The following is a 24,128-nucleotide window of genomic DNA, read 5'->3' on the forward strand; positions in this document are numbered from 1 at the left end:
TTAAGATTTATTGCCATGTGTGATGAATGCAAAAGTGTGGTGGTCCAAAAGGGTTCTATGTATAATTTGAATTGATGTCCCCATCCCTAATGGATGTTAATGTGTGTTCAGGTACAGATAATACATTTTATGTTTATCACTTTTTTGCCATACCTTGGGAAGGAGAGCGTCTCCCAACAGGGCTCTAAATTGTTCAAATCAGGATACATCTTGGATGACTTTATCCATTTAGGGATCAGGTAGAGACGAGGGCATCTGTATATTCTAGAGTTCTTTTGCTGCTCTGCATAACTAGCAAGAGCCCTCCTATTGATTAATGTAAACAGGGGTCACACTGCAACTTTTTTGCCTTGTAAGCTTAAGCTTTTGCCTTGTATATTTTCCTATTGGAGGTTTCACAGTCAAGCTGCTTGGGGCAAACTTAAAACAATACCCAGACTGAGCTCCTCAATAACAATGTTGGATATGATTGCATATTCCAGAGTCCTTACAGAAAACGCCATACATAGTTAGTGAATGAGTTTTATATGCATGACCTCCCTTTCTCAGCCCACTTTCAGTTGTTACAATTGATGTGTGCACAGCTATTCATTTCTAAAGCTATTAATTGTTTGTGGCTCTGCCCTTAGCTGGTCTTTCTCCTATCAGTCTTATCATTTCCATAGGTAGAAGCTCTCCCTTTCTGTTGGAGTCCCTTGGGGATCTGTCCTTGGGCCTCTGCTCTTCTCTATCTACCCATTATCCTTGTGTGACGTCAAATCCTGTGGCTTTCAGTACTACCCGTATGACATCCAGCTCTCTATCCCAGGCTGCCCCCCTCACTCCAGTCTCGCATCTCTAATCACTTATACAGTATGTCTGCTTGGAAGCTTTGTCATCTCAAATGCAATGCATCCAAAACTGAACTTCCCTTCATCTCTCTCCTCTCCCGTACACTCTTCATGTCAGTTCCTTACCATCCACCCTGTTGAACAGGCACATAGCCTTGGCTTCATCTTTGGCTTCTTTCCCTCCCTCCCTCCCTCCCTCCCTCTTGTTCTCCATATTCAGTCCACTGCCAAATCATGCAGCTTCTTCCTTTACAACACGGGTTGGTCACCTTAGCAAGAACTCTGGTCAGCTCTTGCCTGGGCTACTGCAGGCTTTTACTTTCTCTGTTCTTCCTTTCTATTGTCTCATCTTAGTCCTTCCCCTTCTGCCCAGCACTCTCCTGTAAAATCATTTTGCAGAGACCTTTCTTGTCTCTTTGATCATATGACACCTCTTCTTAAATCCTGTCACTGACTTCCTGTCTACTCCTGGATCCTACACAAGTCCTTGCCTTTACAGCGTGTTTCCCTGTCTCTCAACTCCTATATCCCAATACATCTCTGCACATAATCTTCTTTCTTCCAGCTCCACCATCCTCCAGTGGCTGAAGGTCTCTTGCTCTGCCAAAAGGCTCCATGCATTCTTTCTTGCTGCCTGTATGCTTGGGATTGCCTCCGAGAACAGCTGCTTGATGCTGCCCATCTTGCTTTCTTCACATTTTCCATAAAGACCTACTGTAACTGAGCTTGTAAATAAGCCTAAGTATGTGTAATTGAATCACATTGTGGATGACATACAGCTCTATTACTCCTTTTCATCTTTATCAGTGAAGCAAAGTGTCTGGACGATGGTTAGGAGCTGAATGAGTATTAATGCAGACAAAGCAGAGATGCTCCTAGTTAGGAGAGAGACAGACTCTGGATTTGGGATTCACCTTGGTTTGTATCTAACAAAGTCATCCCATTAGCACAAGGACTTCCTCTTCCCACACTCCGCAAATCTGTTCTGGGAGTTCCCCCAACCAACCAAAGCAGATTTGGGGGTGGAAGGAGAAAGAGAGGGGAAGTCCTGTTGCACAGGTGGAAGTTGTGCTAATAGGACAGCTTCTTTAGACACAACCCCCCCTTTTTTTGTTTTAGTATTAATCCCCTTGAAGGATCAAGATGAACATGGATTTGAAATGCTTTTAGTGTTCTAAACCTGCAGTTAGATTAAACCAGGTGGTGACACCTTAGGCATTTTGATTCTCACCTTCTACAGATTCGCTTTTTTGTAGCATTTACTCTTGAATATATGATTTATACATGATAGGTTACTTTTTATCCATACCAGGAGAAGTTCATGCAGGGGAGGCAGTGGTGGCCTCCTAGTGGCCACATTGGGCTTGTCAAGACAGAGATGGGGTGAGGCAGCAAGACTGGAGGAACACTTAATGGGGCACCACTGCTCCCCTGACATCACAACTGTCCATTACAAGCTACCACTGTTCCTTTCATTGTTCTAGATACAGAGATCAATTACCCCTAAACAGATTTACCGCTGATGGAAAAAAATTAGTGCTATTTTAGGTGATAATGTTGTAGCTACCAAAAGGTAAACATGATGCATATTCATTGGATTTAGCAATAATGAGATAAAACATCATATTTGCTTTCCCCGTTTGAGTGGGTTAGACTAAGAACTAAAGAAATGCAACATATAGCAGGCAACTTGTTTAGTTCATGTGTGATAATGCTATGTTTATTATTTAATTGAAGCAAAAGGAAACATAGCCATTTGCTTGAGGCATCCTTGATTTTTGGACTCTGAGCTGGTTCCCACCCCTCCACCTCCCCCACACACTATTTCATCACAGTGAGTTTCTACAGTCTAATTGTAATGTCTGCAAACCACATACTGGTGAGTTTCCATGCCCCCATTAATGGCTATTAATGACACAAAATGGTGTCACTTCACATGGTGCATGTTCATAGACTTTAGAGTGATGGTGGAAAACATTCAAATCAATTTGCAGTCCGTTAACTCGGACAGATAGGCGACTCAAAAATAAAATGTATTATTTATTATTATTATAATATCTCAGTATTGAAGGCTTGTATTTTCCTTACCCCTTAAAAATACTACTGTGGGATTGAGTTGGTATTTGAACTTGAAACACGAATTGCATCTTGGACACGCATTGCAATATCTCACTCCAAGGGAGATTTTATGATATAGGCATATGGAGATGCTGATCAGGTGACGTTAAGTCAAAGGCTTTGCTCCACTTGATTTTTAACTTACACTTAATCTAGTAGTTGAGTGTAGCATTTAATTGTTGTAAACCTGGAACAAACATAGAGGAAGATCAGCTGCATCTTTTCTTCCCAGTAGGACTTCTTCCCTTGTGGTGTAATCTGGGAATGTTGGTATTTCCATGCCTCTTCCCTTCCTTATAAAAAGTTGGCATTTGCGTAATATGCAAATAAAATAAAATAATAAAATACCTGAAAACAGTAGAGAACAAGGAAGGTATATGCTGGCGCTTGTGGCTGCCAACAAGATAGATTGCACCACAGCTGATGTCTGGGAAATGCATTAGGACCTCATAGGGTGTCAAAATATATGTAACCTAAGACTGAAGCCTCCCAGGCCCAGAGTATGAAGACATGTCCACAGTACACAGTGGCACTCATTAGAGACTGCTTGGATTAAGCCCTCATTTGAAGGCCAAGATGAAGGCTACTGCCCCCTCTGAAGAAGCTGCTTCCCACCTGAATGCTTGTATAATGCATCTGCCCCAGAGAGAGATAAACAGACCATGTCCACTTGCTATATGGAAGCAAAGAGCTGAGAATTGGCTTAGGTGGAATCTCTAATGGTGAAGAATTCTTTGCATTGTGTGTGTGGAGAATAGGAGAGTATAAGAATGTGATATGCTATCTGTTTCCTACATGAGCACCATTTCTGGAGATGCAAATGTGTGTCACAGCTGGATGGAATTGTTTTATGGGAGAAGTACAGCCAGGGTTCAGTTTACATTTGAATGGCTGTACAACCGTTGTAGCTACTTTGAAATTGTACTTTTTTTTCTCTTTTCATTCTTTTTATACAGGAATTTCATGTTGATTTGGGGAATATGTTAACAAATATTTATTTATTTAGTCCATTTATATACCACTTATATTTAAATAAAACTCTAAGCGGTGTACAACAAGTCCATACATCTTAAAACAACAACTACAAAAAACAATAAAATACAGTTAACTGAACAAAATATCATCTTTAGTATCAATGTAATATAAACATTGCATATAAAACTAAGTACAAGAAATACAAGAAAAAAACATAATATACATAATAGACTAAACAGAAAACTCCCTACGTTTCAAGGAAGAACAAATATGTTAAAACAAGCTTATTTTAAAACATAATAAACAAATCAGATTTCTTAATCACAGTATAATAAAAAACAAAACAGCCGGCCTGCATTATATCAGAATTTTGTCTTACTACCATTGGGAAAAGAAAAAAATATCATTTAATTTACTCAAACACACCCTTACAAAATCAGCACATTCATATTTAAACATATCAACATTCTCAACCAACACACACTTACCTCAAATCACACTCTACAAGCACTCACATAATTCAACCACACATCCTAAAAACAGCATACTCACATGTACACCCATGACAACCACTCAAATCTACATGTAGCCAAATAATGCACACACACATTCTAACTACAACAGTCATACCAAACTCTCATACTAAACATTCTCATACCGAACATTCCCCCTTGTCTCTCACTCAAGGGGGCAGAAACTACGCCCACCAGGCTCTCACCCTGGGGGTATAGAAACCGCTTTTCCCAACATAGTAGACAATGACACTTCCTCATCTCTCAACTGAGGAACAAAAACCATTCAAATCTCAAATATTTACCCGAAAGAAGGGCAGGCTTTCAATCACAACAGCTCGTTGGCTTGCCTTCTCTCTCCAGCACTTGCAGCTGGATTTTTCGTGGTGGGCAATGGATTCCAGACTCCCAAGACGACTCCAAGTGACACTGAGTGCACACTTAGCGTCGCACTTTGTGCAACGCCGAGGCCCACACTGAGGCACTGCCTCAAGCAGCCCCTCCCCTTTATGTACCTGGAGCGGAAGACAAGAATATGGCAGAGTTGTGGGTAAATGGCAACAGCTGCAGCAGCACACTAGAGTCCTTCCAAACACACACACCCAAAACCTTGCTCCTGTATCTAAACTGGTACAGATTTGTTTCCTGCAAATTATGGTTTTAAAGTAAAGGGGGTCTGTCACTAATTCCCTTTCTTTATATGCTTGGTTAATGCTAACTAGGGTTTTCATCTTTACCAGGGCATGTGAATGCTGTTCTTGGTTTCTACTGGGAGGAAAGGCGGGATAGAAATTTAATAAATAAATAAAATGTAAGCCTGCTTCAAACTCAGATTAAGACAGTTTGCCAGGGGAGAAAGGAATGGGGAGCTCCAGATTTTAAAAGCCATAGTTTGCAGGGAACCCTCTTTTCTTCTGCAGTTGAGTGGAGTTTGATCCTTTAGGAAGCACCCTGTCAGCATTGATATTAACATTTTGCTAACATTTTAATTGAAGAAAAAAAGGGGGTTCTGGTTGCACAAGTTTTTGGACACTTTTTAGCAACTTCTAAAGAATTTGGTAAAGAATACACAAGGAAGTTTTACGCTCTCCCTTTTTGCTTGGATCTGTGTTGGTTTGACAAACTAGTTAAAGCCACACAATCCAAGATGCAGAATTGCAAGGAACATGTTTTATTCATAACTATTCCTATGTGCCAATGGTTGGTAGTTCTCTAGGCAGGTTTGCAGTTAATTCCATAAGCAAGGAGAGATATAGTGTCAAAGTACTTCTCTTTATTTTTTTTTAGAATGTCTAAAGTGGGAGATCGCACATACCAGATATTTGGACATTGCCCAGGAAGTATGAAAAAAGGAAGTGTTCCCCATTGGTACTCCCTTGCAGCTGCCGTTTCTGTCTTAATGTAGAAATCCTATATTGGTTTCCTTCTTTGATGCAATGTTGATGAACATGTTAATATAAAATTCCTCTGAATATATTTGTTAGGGGATATAAATTATGAGTAAAATAATGGATTTCTGATTAAATATGAAATATAATTTTGTCACTTTTTTCAGTCATTGACCGAAGGTTTTGAATGAAATTTGCTATGACAAACATATATAGAGGCTGTCAAGTTGCCCATTGGTGGGGTGGGAGAGACATATACTTGATGACAGGGATGAAACAGGCTAGTTAATCAACTGTTTGTTATGTTCCGTTGGGTGTTGTAAAGCATGCCACAGCTTTTAAGGAAATAATGGCCCTGACAATAGCTGCGGCCATAATAAGTGCTCACTCTTTGTGTGCTTTGGTGTTGAGTGTTAAATTAGGACCTGGGAGACCAGGATTCAGATCTCCACTTTGTCATGAAGCTAACTGGGTGGTCTTGAGCCGGTCATCAGTTCTCAGCCTAACCTCCCTCACAGGGTTGTTGTGAGGGTAAAATAGAGAGGGACGAGAACCATGTATTCCGCCTGGAGCTCCTTGGAGGGAAAGGTGGGATATAAATGCAACAATAATGTCATAACAATCTAACACAGGAGCAGGACCACACCAACTAACCTCCTCCCATGTCATACACACGGGCTTGAGTCATCGTGACCCCAATCAAGCACTGATTCAACATGTGTTTCTTATGAACAGTGATAATGTTTATAGTTAATCTGTAGTTGGTCCATCAGTCACCTGACAACAGTTAGCACACTAGAAATTATGAGTCACGGGTCCAGAACAGTCATGCAGTTCTTGATAAAGCTAGATAATCTGATTCACCCCCACCCACCCCACAAGTTCAGATTTGTAGAGAAAGTGCGATGCATTGAGTTCATTTACTTGTAAAGATTGATTATAGAAAGTGTAATTTCAAGGTTGAGTAAAATTAAATTCCTAAGATGTTTCAGTTTTTCATTAAGGAAAAGTTTTTCTCCTCTCTCATAACACTAAAACCCGTGGATGTCCATTGAAGCTGAACGTTGAAAGATGCAGGACAGACAAAAGAAAGTACTTCTTCATGCAAGCCATAGTTAAACTACCACAAGAGGCAGTGATGTCTGCCAACTTGGATGGCTTTTAAAAAGGATTAGATAAATCCATGGAGGATAAGGCTATCAGTGGCTACTAACCCTGATGGGTATGTTCTGTCTCCATGGTTGGAGGCAGTATGCTTCTGAATACCAGTTGCTGGAAACTGCAGTTGTTAGAAGTGTGTTGTTGCACTCAGGCCCTTCTTGTGGGCAATTCATAGGCATATGATTGGCTATTGTGAGAACAGGATGACTAGGTGGGTCACTGACCTGATCCTGCAGGCTCTTATGTTCGTAATGCAAACTTATTATTATGCTTACACACACATATGCACCAAAAGGGAGGCTGTACTAAATCCGGAGCTTTGGAGTGCATTGCCATCAGTATGCTGATGACACACAGCTCTATTTCTCCTTTTCATCTTCTTCAGGTGAGGCTGTCAATGTGCTGAACCAGTGCCTGGCTGCGACAATGGACTGGATGAGGGCTAATAAACTGAGGCTCAATCCAGACAAGACTGAGATGCTGTTAGTGGATGGTTCTTCTACAAAATGCAGGAGCCAGATTGGTAACAGGGACCAGACGGTTTGAACATATAAAACTGATTCTGGCCCGCTTGCATTGGCTGCCTGTATGTTTCCGAGCTCGATTCAAGGTGCTGGTTTTAACCTATAAAGCCTTACACGGCTTGGGACCGCAATACCTGATGGAGCGCCTCTCGCGACATAAACCCACCTGTACACTACATCCAAGGCCCTCCTCCAGGTGCCTAGTCTGACGGAATCTGGGAGTCTGGCAACAAGGGAGAGGGCCTTCTCAGTGGTGGCCCCCAAATTATGGAATGATCTCCCTGACGAGGTGCGCCTGGCACCAACTCTTTTCAGCGCCAGGTCAAGATTTTCCTCTTCTCCCAGGCACTCTAGCATGTGTTTTTGAATTGTTTTTTTAAAAAATTTAAATTGCATTTTTAAATTGTTTTTGTGTTTTAAAATTTGTATATTTGTTATTTAATGTTTTTAATTGCTGTAAACCGCCCAGAGAGCTTCGGCTACAGGGCGGTATATAAATGTGATTAATTAATTAATTAAGTGAGTGTAGTAATAGTCATATCTATCAAATATGTTATGCATCAGAGTGATTGGGATTGCAGATTTGTAACAAAGAGTAAGCATTTGAGTATGAAAAGTGAGATTTGCTTTTTAGCACAGTCATTTAGCACACTGCCACAAGGTACTGACAACTTTATTTCCTTTTTCTTGCTTTACCCTGGTTATGTATGACCATCCAGTTCCCTTATTCTCTTTTTTCTCTGTCTGCCATTTTAGTTAAATGTGTACCACTGTACTGTCTCAATGCTTCCAGGTTTTTCATAACATCTCTCTACCACACCCAGTAGTCATCCTGTCTTTTTTCTGTGTAACTAAAACACATATTCACTGTAGCTGTCTTCTAAGGGCATTCATTCAGTGCTACTCAGAAGGGTATATAGCCTGCAGATTCTTCACTGGGTGCAAAAGCTCTCAAGAAAAAAATTATAGTTTGAAGACTGTAAAATCTAGATAAATTCAAACTGTAAAAAAGCATTTTTATCTCTTTGCAGAAAGGATTGTGTAAAAAAAAATTACTTCATTATTTTTATTGCTCATTCTTTAGAATTGTATTAGTTTTGTGACAGATTTCATCCATTTTCATTGTTCCTGTTAGTTTTTTCTGTTCACCTTTAATTTCAGAGGGAGCTCCAGAGGCTCTTAAGGCTGCTGTCTGTAAGTGCTTTTCATTTATTGACATGAACATTTCAGACGTCTTTCCCTTCCAAGGCATGAAACCTGCCAAATTTCAGACAGGAGAAAAAAGTTCCTTGTTTTCTTATAGGAAATTAAAAATGACATATAGACACAGTCTTAACTCCTTTCTAAACTAATAGAGGGGACATGGGACAGATAGGAAAAGATACAATATGGAATAGATTTTAAAATCTTAAGGGAACTATAAGGTGATTAAGAAGTTAGAATTGTTTTGTGCACAAAGACAGAGCTCAGAGGAACCTGCAAATGTTCTGTCTCCAAAGAGCAAGGCTTTCTTAATGGATTCTTACAACAAAATTTCCTTAATCTTTCCCTAGCTTTACTAATAAAGGCCATTTCTGTTCTCCAGTTATGTGCCTGTAGGAGAAACATAAACGGTTTAAAGAGGGCTTTGTCTAAATCAGTTATCTTTCATTCACACCCATGTACTCACACACACACGCATGAACACATACTTGACAGATTTTTAATTAAAGGCTTCTCTCAAACTTGGCAAGTTTTATTCTATAAAATTTATCAGAATGGATATGGAATCTGTTATCGGCAGAAGACATTTTTACCTCTTTGATCTTCAGCAGTTTGGCTCTAACCCTCATTGCCCATACACAGGATATTATTTTACATTCAGCTTGCATCTGGCTCCTGTCCTGAGCCAAAAGATAACACTGAGTGTTATTCTAGCTGAAATGGTTCAGGCTGTTTATTTTGGTAATTTACGTGAAGCATTATATCATCCGTTTGTATGTATAGAGAAAGTGGATAGAGAAAAGTTTTTCTCCCTCATAATACTAGAACTCGTGGATATTCAAAGAAGCTGAATGTTGGAAGATTCAGGATAGACAAAAGGAAGTACTTCTTTACTCAGCGCATAGTTAAACTATGGAATTTGCTCCCACAAGATGCAGTAATGGCCACCAGCTTGGATGGCTTTAAAAGAAGATTAGACAAATTCATGGAGGACAGGGCTATCAGTGGCTACTAGCTATGATGGCTGTGCTCTGCCACCCTAGTCAGAGGCAGCATGCTTCTGAAAACCAGTTGCCGGAAGCCTCAAGAGGGGAGAGTGTTCTTGCACTCGGGTCCTGCTTGCGGGCTTCCCCCAGGCACCTGGCTGGCCACTGTGAGAACAGGATGCTGGACTAGATGGGCCACTGGCCTGATCCAGCAGGCTTTTCTTATGTTCTTATACTGTGTGCAAAACTGTTCTTGTGTTAGGGTTATTTCAGATAACCAGGTTCCATTTAGTCACTCCTCCACTGGTTACATGCACATACAGTAGGGCCCCACTCATATGGTGGGTTACGTTCTGGACCCCCGCCGAAAAGCAAAAACTGCTGAAAAGCGGAACTCATTGAATAGAATGGTGTGCGATGCCCGAAAACCTCTGTAAAAGCGGAATAAGCGCCGTATGAGTGGGGCTTTAGTCTCATTGCATCTAATGAGGCCGCCGCATTAGTGGAGCGCCATAAAGCGAAGCACCATAAAGCGGGGCCCTATTGTAATCATCTGGAGAGACTCGTGCACAAGGAGAGTGTCCCCAGGGTGTTATGAGGCTGACTTCATGTAACTGTCCTTACAGATGGATGGCTGCTCTGTGTAGATGCCACTGATACATTGTAGAAAAGGTGTGGGGAATATTTGCCCCTCCAGGACATTTCTGAACTGCAACTCCCATCATCCCTGACCATTGGCCATGCTTGCTGGAGCTGATGGGAGTTGTAGTTCAGCAACATCTGGAGGGCCAGTGGTTCCCCATACCTGTTGTAGAATTTAGACATTGTCCCTTGGTAATGGTTAACTATTTGAAGCAATGGCTTGGATTCCAGCTTCCCTTTCTTCTGATCATGGAATGGGGTTATCCCACCCACCCCATCCCTCTACACAAGAGTTGGGAGACCCTCTGAAACAATGTAGCTGGTCATGCATTTGACCTTGTATTTGTCTCGGGAGAGGAGGGGAGTGATCTGAAAATGGTGGATACATTTCTTACCCCCTTGTCATGGTCAGATCACTGCTTAGTGAGGGTGGACCTCTCGATGCCACACACCCTCCACTGGGGTAGAGGACCTATTAGGATGGTCCGCCCCAGGCATCTGATGGATTCTGATGGATTCCTGAATGCACTTGGGGACTTTATGGAGCCTACAGACAGGCACTCGGTCGAGACCCTGGTGAAGGAGTAGAATGAGGTAATCACCGGGGCATTAGACCGGGTGGCTCCGAAACACCCTCTCCCCCTGAATAGGACTCAGACGGCACCGTGGTATACTCTGAGGCAGGAGGTGAGACGGCTAGAGCGCCGGTGGCGGAAATCTCACTCTGAGGACGATCGGACATGGGTTAGAGTGGCTGCAGCGGCTTACCATGTGGCAATAAGGGCAGCAAAAGAGTTTTTTGCTGCCTCTATTGAGTCTGCAGAGTGCTGTCCCAGGAGGCTGTTCCAAGTGGTCCAAAGTCTGGTCGGTCCAGTTGCTTCGGAACCAATGGGACAATCTCAGACCTCCTGTGATGAGTTTGCAAAGTATTTTGTGGATAAAATCGATCGTCTAACGGGTACAATTCTGCACGCTGTGGATACAGTGAGTGAGCCAGAGTCGGCCAGTGGTTTTCCGGTGATGTGGGATCGGTTCCAGTTTCTTCCTTCTGATGAAGTAGACAAGGTGCTTTCAGCCTTAAGGCCAACCACCTGCTTACTCGACCTTTGCCTGTCGTGGCTCATTATGAGCTGCAAGGACAGACTGGGCGAGGGGATCAAGGCGGTGGTAAATGCGTCCTTGGAAGAGAGCGTAATGCCATCAGCCCTCAAGGAGGCAGTAATAAAACAATTTTAAAGAAGCTCTCCTTGGATCCCCAAGATTTGAACAACTTTTGCCCAATCTCAAACTTACCATTCTTGGGCAAGGCAGTTGAGTGGGTGGTGGCGAAGCAGTTGCAAGCGCATTTGGAGGAAGCAGATTATCTGGATCCATTTCAGTCGGGCTTCAGGCCTGGACACGGGACTGAAACAGCCTTGGTCGCCTTAGTGGATGATATGAGGAGAGTGTTGGATAGGGGTGAATGCACCTTCGTTGTCCTCCTGGATCTCTCAGCAGCTTTTGATACCATTGACCATGGTATCCTTCTGGACCGCCTGGAGAGGTTAGGCATAGGGGGCACTATTTTGCAGTGGTTCCATTCCTTCCTCTCTGGTAGGCACCAGAGAGTGGCATTGGGGGATGAGGTATCAGACCCTTGGCCTCTCACTTGTGGGGTGCCACAGGGTTCCATCCTCTCCCCGATACTATTTAACATCTATATAAAGCCACTGGGGGCTATCATCAGGAGATTTGGGCTGCAATGTCACCAATATGCGGATGACACGCAGCTCTATCACATTTAAATCTTCACTGAGAGTGGCTGTACAAACCCTGTCCAAGTGCCTGGAGTCGGTGAGTGGCTGGATGGGAAGAAATAAGCTGAAGCTGAACCCTGACAAAACTGAGGTACTGTTCATGGGAGACAAGGGAAGATTGGGGGATTTGGAGCTGGTGCTCAATGGGGTACAATTGCCCCTGAGAGTCCAGTTCCGCAGCCTGGGGGTAATTCTTGACTCCCAACTGTCCATGGAAGCTCAAGTCTCGGCTGTAAGCTGGGCAGCGCTGTATTAACTCCATCTGATATGGAGGCTATGCCCCTACCTTCCCAATCATCTGCTTCCATCGGTGGTACATGCCCTGGTCTCCTTTTGCCTAGACTACTGTAATGCGCTCTACATGAGGCTACCTTTGAAAACGGTCTGGAAGTTGCAACTGGTACATAATGCGGTGGCGCGCCTGATTAAAGGCAGCCGACGACGAGCTCATATCACTCCAGTGCTAAAAGAGTTGCACTGGTTACCAGTTGCTTACCGGGCCCAATTCAAGGTGTTGGTTTTGACCTTTAAATCCCTGCACAGTTTCAGCCCAGTCTATCTGAAGGAGCGCCTCCAGCATCATCAGCGATGCTGTCCAATAAGATCAGCCTCAAAAGACCTTCTCTCCATCCCACCAGTTAAAACAGCCAGACTGGTGAGGATTAGGGAGAGGTTTTTTTCAATTGTGGCCCCCACCCTGTGGAACTCCCTCTCAAATGAGCTCCGCCATGCCCCTTCTATGATGAGTTTCCTCCGAGCCTTGAAGTCCTGGCTCTTTAGGCAGGCTTTTGGGGTGGGCTAGGTTTTACTATTTTTACTAGGTTTTACTATTATTACTTCAGATTTTTAATGTATTTGTACATTTTATTTTGTACATCGCCCGGAGTGGCTGGATAACCAGCCAGATGGGCAACTAATAAATTTAATAATAATAATAATATGGCATGTAGCATGGAGGGTGAAGTAGTAAGGGGGTAACCGTTGATAATAAAGGGTGTCCTTTGTGTGAAGACATACACATTCTACTCACACATTAACACCTTTGGATGCAACGCAGTGGCATTCCCTACAGATATTTCTTGGCCAGTATCACATATTTTTAAATTTATTTTAAAACCATTTGAACTCCACTTTTTACAAAACTCGATGTGATTCACATACATGGATTAGATCTCAAATTAGATCTTAAAATGGCCAAGATCTAAAAATACAGTGAGAACAGCAACCAGAATAGCATTTGATTAGAGCAGGTACAGTGGCAGACAATATTTGATAGACAATGAGATATATTCAACTTAGTGCTAAGCAGATTGTTCCATTATTTTATTTATTATTTATTTATTATTTGATCTATATCCCGCCCTTCCTCCCAGCAGGAGCCCAGGGCGGCAAGCAGAAGCGCTAAAAACACTTTAAAACATCATAAAAACAGACCTTAAAATACATTAAAACAAACCAATGTTAAAAACATTTTTTAAAAAAAGCTTTAAAAGGATCTTTTAAAAAAGGATTAAAACATAAAAAAACTTATTGACAAACAATTCTGACACAGACGCAGACTGGGATAGGTCTCAACTTAAAAGGCTTGTTGAAAGAGGAAAGTCTTTAAAAGGCGCCGAAAAGATAGCAGAGATGGCGCCTGCCTAATATTCAAGGGGAGGGAATTCCACAGGGTAGGTGCTGCCACACTAAAAGTGCACTAGGGCAAGGATTTCCCCTAAATTTGTTCTCGGGGTTCCCTGAACTATCCAGAGCAGATTTGGGGTAGGGAGGGGGGGAATTGCCTTTCACTAGTCCAACTTTTTAGTTGAATACTGTCCAATGTTCAGCAGCCAGAGGCATTTCAAAATAAGTGTTATGCCCCCTACAAAAAAGCTACGAGGTCTTTAAGGAAGTCAGTAAATGACCTGCTCCTCACTGCTAATTTTTCTCCATTCAGTGAAGGCACCCAGAGCAGATCCTAGTCTACAGAGGACAGAGGGAAGGGATGTATATACATCCTACCACCACACACACCATGACTACATGGGCCTAATTCAAGGTGTTCACATTAGTATTTAAAGCCCTAAATGACTTAGGCCCCAAATACCTCAGAGACCATCTTCTTCTCTCCAGACCTTCTCAGGTGCTAAGATCAGCAGAGGGGGCCTTCTTGGTAGCTCCACCACCCTCAGAAGTTCGGGGGATGGTGGCCTGTGAGATAATGTTTTCTGTGGCAGCTCCTAAATTGTGGAATTCCCTCCCTGCAGAGGTGTGTCTGGCATTCCATAGTTTTTTGTGATCTACACAATCAAAATCTTTGCTGTAATCTATAAAACACAGGCTGATTTTCTTCTGAAATTCCTTGGTCCATTCCATTATCCAACATATGCTTGCAATATGATCTCTGGTACCTCTTCCTTTTCTAATCTAGCTTGGACATCTGGCATTTCTCATTCCATATGTGGTAAGAGTCTTTGTTGTAGAATCTTGAGCATTATTTTACTTGCATGGGATATTAAGTCAGTAGTGTGATATAATTACTGCATTCCCTGGGATCCCCATTCTTTGGAATTGGGATGTATATTGAACTCTTCCAGTCTGTGGGCCATTATTTTCTTTTCCATATTTGTTTACAAATTTTTGTCAGAATTTGGACAGATTCAGTCTCAGTAACTTGTAACAACTCTTTTGCCATCTATTCCTGGTGATTTGTTTCTTTCAAGTATTTTAAGAGCAGTTTTCACCTTATATTCTAAAATTTCTAGTTCTTCATACTGTTCCTCTGTGAATCAATCTGTCATCCTTGCATCTCTTTTATATATTTCTTCAGTATATTGCTTCTACCTTCCTTTTATTTTATCTTGGTCAGTTAGTGTGTTCCCCTGTTGATTATTCACCATCCTTACTCTTGGTTTGAATTTCCCTTTGATTTCTCTAATCTTTTGGAAGAGGGCTCTTGTTCTACCTTTTTTATTATCTTCTATTTCTGTACAATAATTATGTAGTAGTTCTCTTTGTCCCTATGTACTAGTCGGTGTATTACTGCGTTTAGGGTTCTAATCAGGTTTATCCTTATGCTTTTCTTCTATCTTTAACCATTTTAAGAGTTTCGTCAATCATCCATTGAGGTCTTTCTCGCTTTTTAATTAGAGGTATTGTCTTTTTGCATTCTTCCCTGATAATGTCTCTGACTTCAATCCATAGCCCTTCTGGTTCTCTATCAGCTAGGTTTAAAGCCTCAAATCTGTTCCTTATTTGATGTTTAAATTCTTCTGGGATGTTATTTAGATTGTATTTTGGCATTATGATTGCTTTGTTGTTCTTTAGCTTTATTCTGATTTTCGATATTACCAGTTCATGATCTGTACTGCAGTCTGCTCCTGGTCTTGTTTTCACAGAAAGTATGGAACTTCTCCATCTTCTGCTTCCACTTATATAATCAATTTGATTCCTATATTGGCCATTTGGTGATGTCCTCGTGTACAGTCATCTTTTTGATTGCTCAAAAAATATGTTTGCAAGAAACAAATTATTGGCTTCACAGAATCCAATAAGTCTCTCTTCTGCTTCATTTCTATCTCCTAAGCTAGCCTTTCCCAACTAGTGGGCCACTAGATGTTGTTGGACCACAATTCCAATAATTCCTGACCATTGGCAATGCTGGGTGAGGCTGATGGGAGTTGTGGTCCAGCAACACCTGGTGGCCCACTAGTTGGGAAAGGCTGTCCTAAGCCCCATTTAGTTCTTCTCTGTTCCTTACTTTTGCGTTCCAGTCCCCCATGATTATCAGAGCATCCCAGTCTCATTACTATTCAGAAATACAATAAAAAGACAGCAATGGTCCACCAAAGTCTTAATTTCCTATAATGTCAGTTGTTCCAAAGTTAAATAGTAGCTTACTTTGCCAGTAAGATTCTGATGGTAGTTACTAAACTTCCACCCAGAGGTGTTTCTTAAATGGCACTGAAGTTCAAAAAAATCACCAGTGGCGATAACACTAGTACTATACATAACGTTTTCATTGTTATTTTGTATGTTGCTGCTTGACCACATTCATTCTTGTGTCAGCTAGATGTGTTCTAAATACAGTAGGGCTGCCTTTATAATGGTCTGGAAACTTCCGTTGGTTTAGAACACAGCTGCCAGATTGTTACCTGATGTTTGTTACTCAGATTGTATTCTTCCAATGCTCTGTCAGCAATGATGGCTGCAGATTTGTTTCTGGGAGCAATTCATCATCCAGAATGTGACTTTTAAGGCCCTATACTATCTGAGGACAGAGTACATTAGGATTGCGTCCTTTTACATGACTCTGCCTGTATGTTCAGATCAACAACAACACCCCTGTTTTGTGTCCTCCTCACACACACACACACACACACACACACACACAGAGTCTGAGGTATGGCAGCTAAGTACACATGAAGGGCTTTTTCAGTTGGGGCACCAACATTGTGGAATGTTCCCAATAAAATCCCCCTTTGAGAAGGAGAAACAAGATTTGACTTCTTGAACAGGCATTTGAGCAAGGGGTAAACTAATATTTATATTATTATTCTTGTGGTTGTGTTTTTAAATATTCTTGCTGTTCTTTGCTATTTCTTTTGTAGTTGTTTCAGGTATTATTCATCTCCTTTAGCGTGTTGGTACTGAAAAATAGGCTAAAATGTTTTAATAATTCTATTGTGCGCTGTCTTGGAAACGTTTGGATGAAGGGTTGTTTAGAAATACTTTAAATAAATGAAAATAAACAAACAAATCATACAGTGTTATCTTGTAATATCTCCCTACTTTTCAGTCCTTCCCACACACACCTTCTTCCACAACAACAGACATCCCTAAGAATCAATGAGCATTAAAGGGAAGTGTATCAGCCACTGAGAAGAGTCTTCTCAGTGGCCAACTCATCTCCTTTCACTCGGGCTCCAATCAGCAGGAAAGGACAAGGAAGCAAGTTGGAAGACTCTTCTCGGTGCTTAAAACACACTCCCCTTTCATGCTCATTGACTCCTAGGATGCTAGAGACATAGGGACCCTGCTGGGACCTGGCTCTCCAAAAAATAAGAGATCTTAGAGCCCCTGAGACCCTAGACGACTACAGCCCTGCTAGTAGCCATTGATAGCCTTATTCTCCATGAATTTGACTACAGTAGGGCCCCGCTTTATGGCGTTCCGCTTTATGGCGCTTCGTTCATGTGGCGGTTTTCAATTAAGGAAAGGCCCCGCTCTTACAGCGCTTGTTCCACTAATACGGTGGGATTTTTCCATCGCATGCCATTTTGACATCATTTTCGTGCGACATGGCCCATTATAATCTATGGGGCCCTGCTTTACAGCGATTTCCCCTGTACGGCGATTTCCGCTTTACGGCGGGGGCCTGGTCCCTAACCCGCCGTATTAGCAGGACCCTACTGTAATCCTCTTTTAAAGCCAAAGAAGTTGATGGCCATCATCAGGAGCAAATCCCATAGTTTAACTATGCACTGTGTGAAGAAGTACTTTCTTTTGTCTCTTCTGAATCTTCCAGCATTCAGCTTTATTGCATGTCTACGAGTTCTAGTCTTATAAGAGAGGGAGAAAAACATTATCCACTTTCTCCATGCTTTGCATAATTGTATATACTTGTATCATGTCACCTCTTGCTCACCCTTTCTCTAAACTAAAAATGCTGTAACCTTTCCTCATAGGGGAGTTGCTATGCATGCATTTTGGTTATGCATGCAAAATCCTCGTGTATGCTGGCCCCATCCACTCCATACCCAATTTTCAGGTGTTTAGCATGAATGTTTGAAGGGGGCTTCTGAGTATGTTTGTCTAAACAACTTTAGTGGCCTCTGTGCCGTTGGGAAGACATTATTCTTCAGGTTATCTGAGTACTAATAATTTTAGTATAAATGAAGGGGGAAATATTGGTATCCCCCTGAAAAAAACTTACTTACTTGAAACAAATTTTATTCATTTTTGCCATCCAGTAAATGTCTTGTCTACCTGTCTTGGCTTTGAATTTATATTTCCACATGAAATGTGAAAGCACTTTCTCCATGGTATCCTTTTTCTGCCTGTCAGGAAATTGAGTTGTTACAGTTGTGCCCCTCCCTTTCACAACTCCATATAATTGCTTCGATGGCAGCCCCTGAGGTATTGGTCTATTATGATAATACAGAACGAAAGAAAGTTCACCTACAGTTCAAGGGCAAATGAAACATCTCAGATTATGGCTTCTGCCTGAAATCATTTTGTTAATAGTACTCAATGGCACCCAGCCAAGATATCTTTAGGCTGCAATATGCAAAAGGAAAGTCCTTTCACTCTGAAGTGATTATGGCGATTCCTGTTCCCACTGAGCACCATATGAACCAGAGTCCCTGAATGCACATCAGAGCTGTTGAACTGTCTTCAGAATCTACCATGGACAGTGTCTAACTTGGAAACATTTTTATACTATTATTCTGTATACCTGGGGTTCCCAGCATGGTGCCTATGGCACCACAATGCCCTCAGGCACCCATTGGCCCCTGACAAGGCCTCCTGTCGCTCGCAAATAGTTTTTTATTTAATATTTTGTTCAGTGTGTGGGTTATCTGTTTCTTTTGTCTATTGTTTGTATGTTTTGCCTGTTTTTTGGAGAAGAGGGGGGGTTCCTGAGCATTGCCAGTTTTTCTGCTGTGAAATGGGTGTTTTGTGGTGCCCATGACAGCTTGAGCCCCAATATATTTTATATCATCTTCTGACGTAAGAAGCCCTGGGCTCCTTCTGGGAGGAAGGGCAGGATATAAATGTAATAAGTAATAATAATAAATAAAGAGGTGTGTGCAAGGTACAACACAACAGTCGGAAAGTACGAGTTCTCTATGTATCTTCCTATGTATTCATTGTTACATCATTGTTATAAAATGGTGAACTATCCTGCTCAGGTGTGTAGTGGGAAGAAATTGCTATGGATGGTCACTCATCTTATTAAACTGAAACATTATGCTATAGATAGTGAAGTAAGAGCCATCTGGTGGCCAAAACCTACAGAGCGTTTTGCAAAATGAGCTGCTGGGCCAAGTTACTAGGAAGGAATGAGGAATGGTAGAGATCTGGCATATTTTCCACAGATGGCTATGTACTCCTGTCTTCCATGGAGACACAATGTTGGACAAGTTGTGCCTGAGCTTGATCTAGCAAGATGATACATATAGACTTCACAGACTTGTTCTTTTGGTCTCTGATCTAGAGTAAGGGACATCCCTTTAAAAATAATATTACAGCCATTACAGTTAATGGACATCTGGAAACCCGATGGTTTTTTTATTTATTTTTTTCTATTCCTAATATAGTCTTTCAAGTTTTTTTTTTAACTCTTTAAAGTTGAGTTTTCCATTTCAGTATTTTATACAACAACAAATGCATTCCAAGATCTGGTCAACAAGTTTAATTAACCGTGTGTGTACAATAGAGTTTTTTTTATTATTATTATTTGGTTCTGCAGTATTCACAGCGTTTTCAGCTTCTATCATATAGGGACAACAGTTAAAGCTTGGGTGGGCAGGAGAGTGATATTTATTAAGGAAAAACACTTCCCCTTCAAAATGAAAAAAAGCAAATTATAACTGTTATTTCAAATGGTGGTTTACTGATTTTTTAAAAAAAATACTTCAAAGGGCTATTTTACTTGGATTGTGCTCAAGTGCAGTTGTTGACTGACAAGCCAGCCGTGCAATTACCAGATGTGCAGTCTTTTTATCTTCACTGTTGTTCTATCAAAACCAATCTCAAATGTGATAAATCTCAATTTGAATGTCAGAGGGATGTTTTTGAAGGCTGCTACACATTACCTTCACGTTGTGTTTCTCGTAGGTCAGCCAGGCCTCCGTGAAGCTATCTCCATGTCCTGCATCACCAATGGAAGTGCAGGAAGCAGAAAAGCCAGCCATAGCCCTTCTGTTCCAATAGCCCGAAAAGAAACTCTCTCATCCGCTGCGAAAAGGTATGCTTCTTTCTTCTAAAGCAAATGAATAAACAAACAGAAGAATTGTAGAAAATGAGGGTATTGAATGAACAGATTATGGATTGTCATTGCTAGAAATAAAATTTAAAAAGTCTGGCCATAGTGCTTTGTAGCCTACTTGATCATCTTAGTCCTCCTCCCCTCGTTTTGCCTTGTGTTTTACTTGCTCCCTGGTTTGAGGCCAAATAGGTCCATTGTGCATGTGGTATCAAAAGCTCAAGTTAACGAAAAAGAGTTGGAAGGAGAGCAAAAACTGAGGTAACTAGCTCCCTTCTTAACCATTTGCCAGTTCACCAGAGGCTACATTAAACACACCTATGTGGTGCTCTGATATGAAATGGAAAAAATGAAAATGGACTCCCTTCAAGTCGATCCCGACTTATGGCCACCCTATGAATAGGGTTTTCATGGTAAGCAGTATTCAGAGGTGTTTCTCTGAGGCTGAGAGGCAGTGACTGGCCCAAGGTTACCCAGTGAGCTTCATGGCTGTGTGGAGATTCGAACCCTGGTCTCCCAGGTCGTAGTCCAACACTTTCACCACTATGCCACACTGGATCTCACTCTGATATAGTGAATATCAAAGGGCACAGTATAAGACAGCCTTTTGACAATGCCATACCTCCCAGTCTTTTGGAGTACAACTCTCACCTGCTCCAGGCAGCATAGCTGTGCTGTCTGGGACTGTTGAGAGTTGTAGTACAGAAAATCTCAAGGGCACCAGGTTGGCAAAGGCTGCTATAAGAAATACTCTTTAAAAAAAAATTATATATCCCTTATTGTCAATTAGTTTGTTCACTTCCAAGCTGAAAATAGTTGTTGGTTGTGACTTGAATCTTCTGCTATCTTTTGATCTGTTGAAGAAGAGAACAAAATTGGTCTAACTTTGTTTTTGCATATAAATTGTAAAAGTAGCCAAATTAACAGATGACTTTTATAATAATGCTTTTTTTATTATCACGGGTGGAAACAAAGCGGGGTAAATGGTACTATACTTTTACAACATAATTCAAGCTAAAGGAAATACTTCAGGCTTTTTCATGATGAGTGTTCAAATATATTTCTTGGTTTTAATACTGCATTTGCATACTTCACATCTGTGTTAATGTACATTGTTGAATGGTTGGGGTTTTTTTCCTCCAGATTCATTTAGGTAAACAAAAAGCCAATAAAATGTTTTAAGTTTTATTTAAAAATTTCCCTGTTGAATACCATTCAAGGTATCAGATGACTGTGTTGTGCTCTGGACTGCCAGAGATAATGGCTGGGATCCAAAGATCCTGTTCAAAGGCAGAAGAGTCACAGATATTCTTCTTCAATCTTCAGCCCCTGTACTCCCATCCCAAAAAAAATTGCTCTAAAGGGTCAAAGGGGACCCTCCAGAGCAGCTTAGGAAGAGCATGGGAGAAATAGATTAGAACATAAGAACATAAGAAGAGCCTGCTGGATCAGGCCAGTGGCCCATCTAGTCCAGCATCCTGTTCTCACAGTGGCCAACCAGGTGCCTGGGGGAAGCCCGCAAGCAGGACCCGAGTGCAAGAACACTCTCCCCTCCTGAGGCTTCCAGCAACTGGTTTTCAGAAGCATGCTGCCTCTGACTAGGGTGGCAGAGCACAGCCATCACGGCTAGTAGCCATTGATAGCCCTGTCCTCCATGAATTTGTCTAATCTTCTTTTAAAGCCATCCAAGCTGGCGGCCATTACTGCATCTTGTGGGAGCAAATTCCATAGTTTCCATAGATTCTCCCATGCAGCTCATGAAGCTGGGTTTTGGAATCCAAGACACTGAGAGATGGAAGGCCACAGCATTCTCAGTGACTTGCCAGCTGTTAAATTTATATCTGTGAATTATTTCCTGTCTCCATAGAGACAGCTGACTATAGTGTCTAATTTCTCTTCTGGTAAAATTTGGAATAATGAGAGATTCGGTTAAACAGGGAAGTTTGTATGAGGGAAATATGATTACATAACTGTAGTCCCCTTCCTTTTTAGAACAGTAACCAAGTGGCTTGGTATATAGGGTTAGGTTAGTGTTGCCAGGTCTCCAGTTTTTGCCCGGAGACTCCAGATTCTTGGGGTCCTCTCTGGGTCTCTGGGTGAGTCATCTTAATCTCCAGACTCTCAGCTTTAATTTTTTAAAAAATTAAGTTTCTAGGTGGTTTGGTTCAAGAGATATACACCAAAATGTCACACACACCCCGTAACTCTGTTAAATGAACTTGTAGCAGGCATTTTAAGTGTGCCCTTCTTCCTTGGGGTGGTCATGATTCCCCTCTGTTGTTTTCGTCCTGAGGGGCAAATTAGGCTAAGAGATGGTGAGTAGCTTATGGTCACCCAGTAACCTTTATAGCTCATTTCCATTTTAAAAAATTTATTAAAATGATTTACATGCCGGCACCACACAATACATTTAAAGCACATCCAATTCGCATTTAAAGTGAATGACCTCCATTAAAGAATCCTGGGAAATGTAGTTTCTCCCTCACAGTTATAGTTCCTACCACTATATTTTATATTTTAAAAAGTAATATTTTAAAAATAATAATACAAAAGAAATCAATAGGAATTTACTCAAGACTAACCTAAGTTCTATTGATTTTAGCAGATCTGAAGCATTACTCAGTCTGGATCCTGTTGTTGATTTTTTCATTTATCACATTTGTATCCTCTCCTTCATCTAAGGATCTCAAGGTGATGGCAGTCCACATCTCTCTTTCTGTCTCCCCTCACCCCTAATGTTTCACTGAGGTTAACCTGTGAACGTTAGAGAAGACTCGATACAAAGGAAGGAATTAAAGGGAAGTCAGGTTTCTCCAGGTGACAAGCACAACCCACAAGTTGACTACACTGTGCTGTGTTGTGCTAACACTACTGAGTCCACATCTCCTATGTACCCCAGCTGCTATACAGTGATGCATGCTGCTGCTGAGACCCATATGAGCCTTTAACAGGAGCCCACCAAGGCGCTGCAAATGCCACACTCTGACCAGGATCTAGCCAATTGTAACACAGTAGCTAGCCCATGTTTTCTCTCAACTCTCAAGTATTTTGTAGAGTAGGCTCCTTGCTCTAGTGTGGGGAAAAAATTAGCACCAGCGCAGTGGTGCATTTTTAAAGATGCAGCGCATAACTCATAATCTATCGTTTTTGTTTTACCAAAGCACTCACAAAATTTGCACTAGATTGCATTCATCAGGGTTTTTTTCTCATGGCTGTGGAATGTAACTCTCTGTATAACTCCTAAGATTATCACATCCTGTTTGACATTTCAACATTTGAAGATACTCTATTTTTACAGTTAGCAATATGTATGCTTTTTTCCCCTCTAACAGAGCTCAGTGAAGAAAAGCAATTTGGGCAGAACTTAATCTGAGTTCTTTAGGCAAATGCACATACATGCTGATGGCATAACTACTGCATTAACTCTTAATAACAGTAAGAACATTTCAAAAATGAATTGAAATAATGCTCAAACCTTGTGTCTTTTCCTCTTCAGCACTGAGGGGGTTTTTCTACCCATGATGTGCATGCATTCTGAAATGTGTGTGTGATGAGACTCACTTTTTTCCCCTTTTCCTACAAGAAAGTAATCCCCAATCCATGTAGGGAAATTTGTTATATATAAAGATTTAAGTAAAAGAATGGCATGTTAAACTTCACTTCAGCAAACTAAACACAATAGCACTTACAGGTCCTGGCTGTTCTGGATTTTTAGAAAAAACTTTCTAACCCTGTTAAAGACACAAAGCGAAACAGTTTTTGTACAGATTAGTGCAATATATCTGCCATGTGCCCATTTTGCATTATGATGGTTGCATTGTTTATAATTTAAGTTACAGTCTGTTTGTCCACCTTTTCTGCTTTCAGTCTACAGGAATGGACTGTATAGATATATGTGCAAATAAGCTCAAATTGTTTTTTTTTAATTTAAAATTTCAGAGCTCTGTACATGCTATTTAACATGGTGGTATAAGATACTTTTACGCTATGACAGGAACGAGGAACCTGTGGCCTTCCAAAT

General features: G+C 41.3%; 1 protein-coding gene across 5 annotated transcripts in view; it reads left to right on the forward strand.

Annotated features, from left to right (window-relative positions):
• EML4 (EMAP like 4) overlaps positions 1-24,128 on the forward strand; it is a 246,461-nt gene that overhangs the window by 138,995 nt on the left and 83,338 nt on the right. For all 5 annotated transcript variants that reach the window (XM_061625362.1, XM_061625360.1, XM_061625361.1 and 2 more), the window contains exon 3: positions 19,960-20,089. In XM_061625362.1, the coding sequence (XP_061481346.1) occupies positions 19,960-20,089 (130 nt within the window). The remainder of the gene's footprint in view (positions 1-19,959; positions 20,090-24,128) is intronic.

Source organism: Rhineura floridana, chromosome 4, assembly GCF_030035675.1.
Source record: "Rhineura floridana isolate rRhiFlo1 chromosome 4, rRhiFlo1.hap2, whole genome shotgun sequence".
Classification (NCBI taxonomy): Eukaryota; Metazoa; Chordata; class Lepidosauria; order Squamata; family Rhineuridae; genus Rhineura; species Rhineura floridana.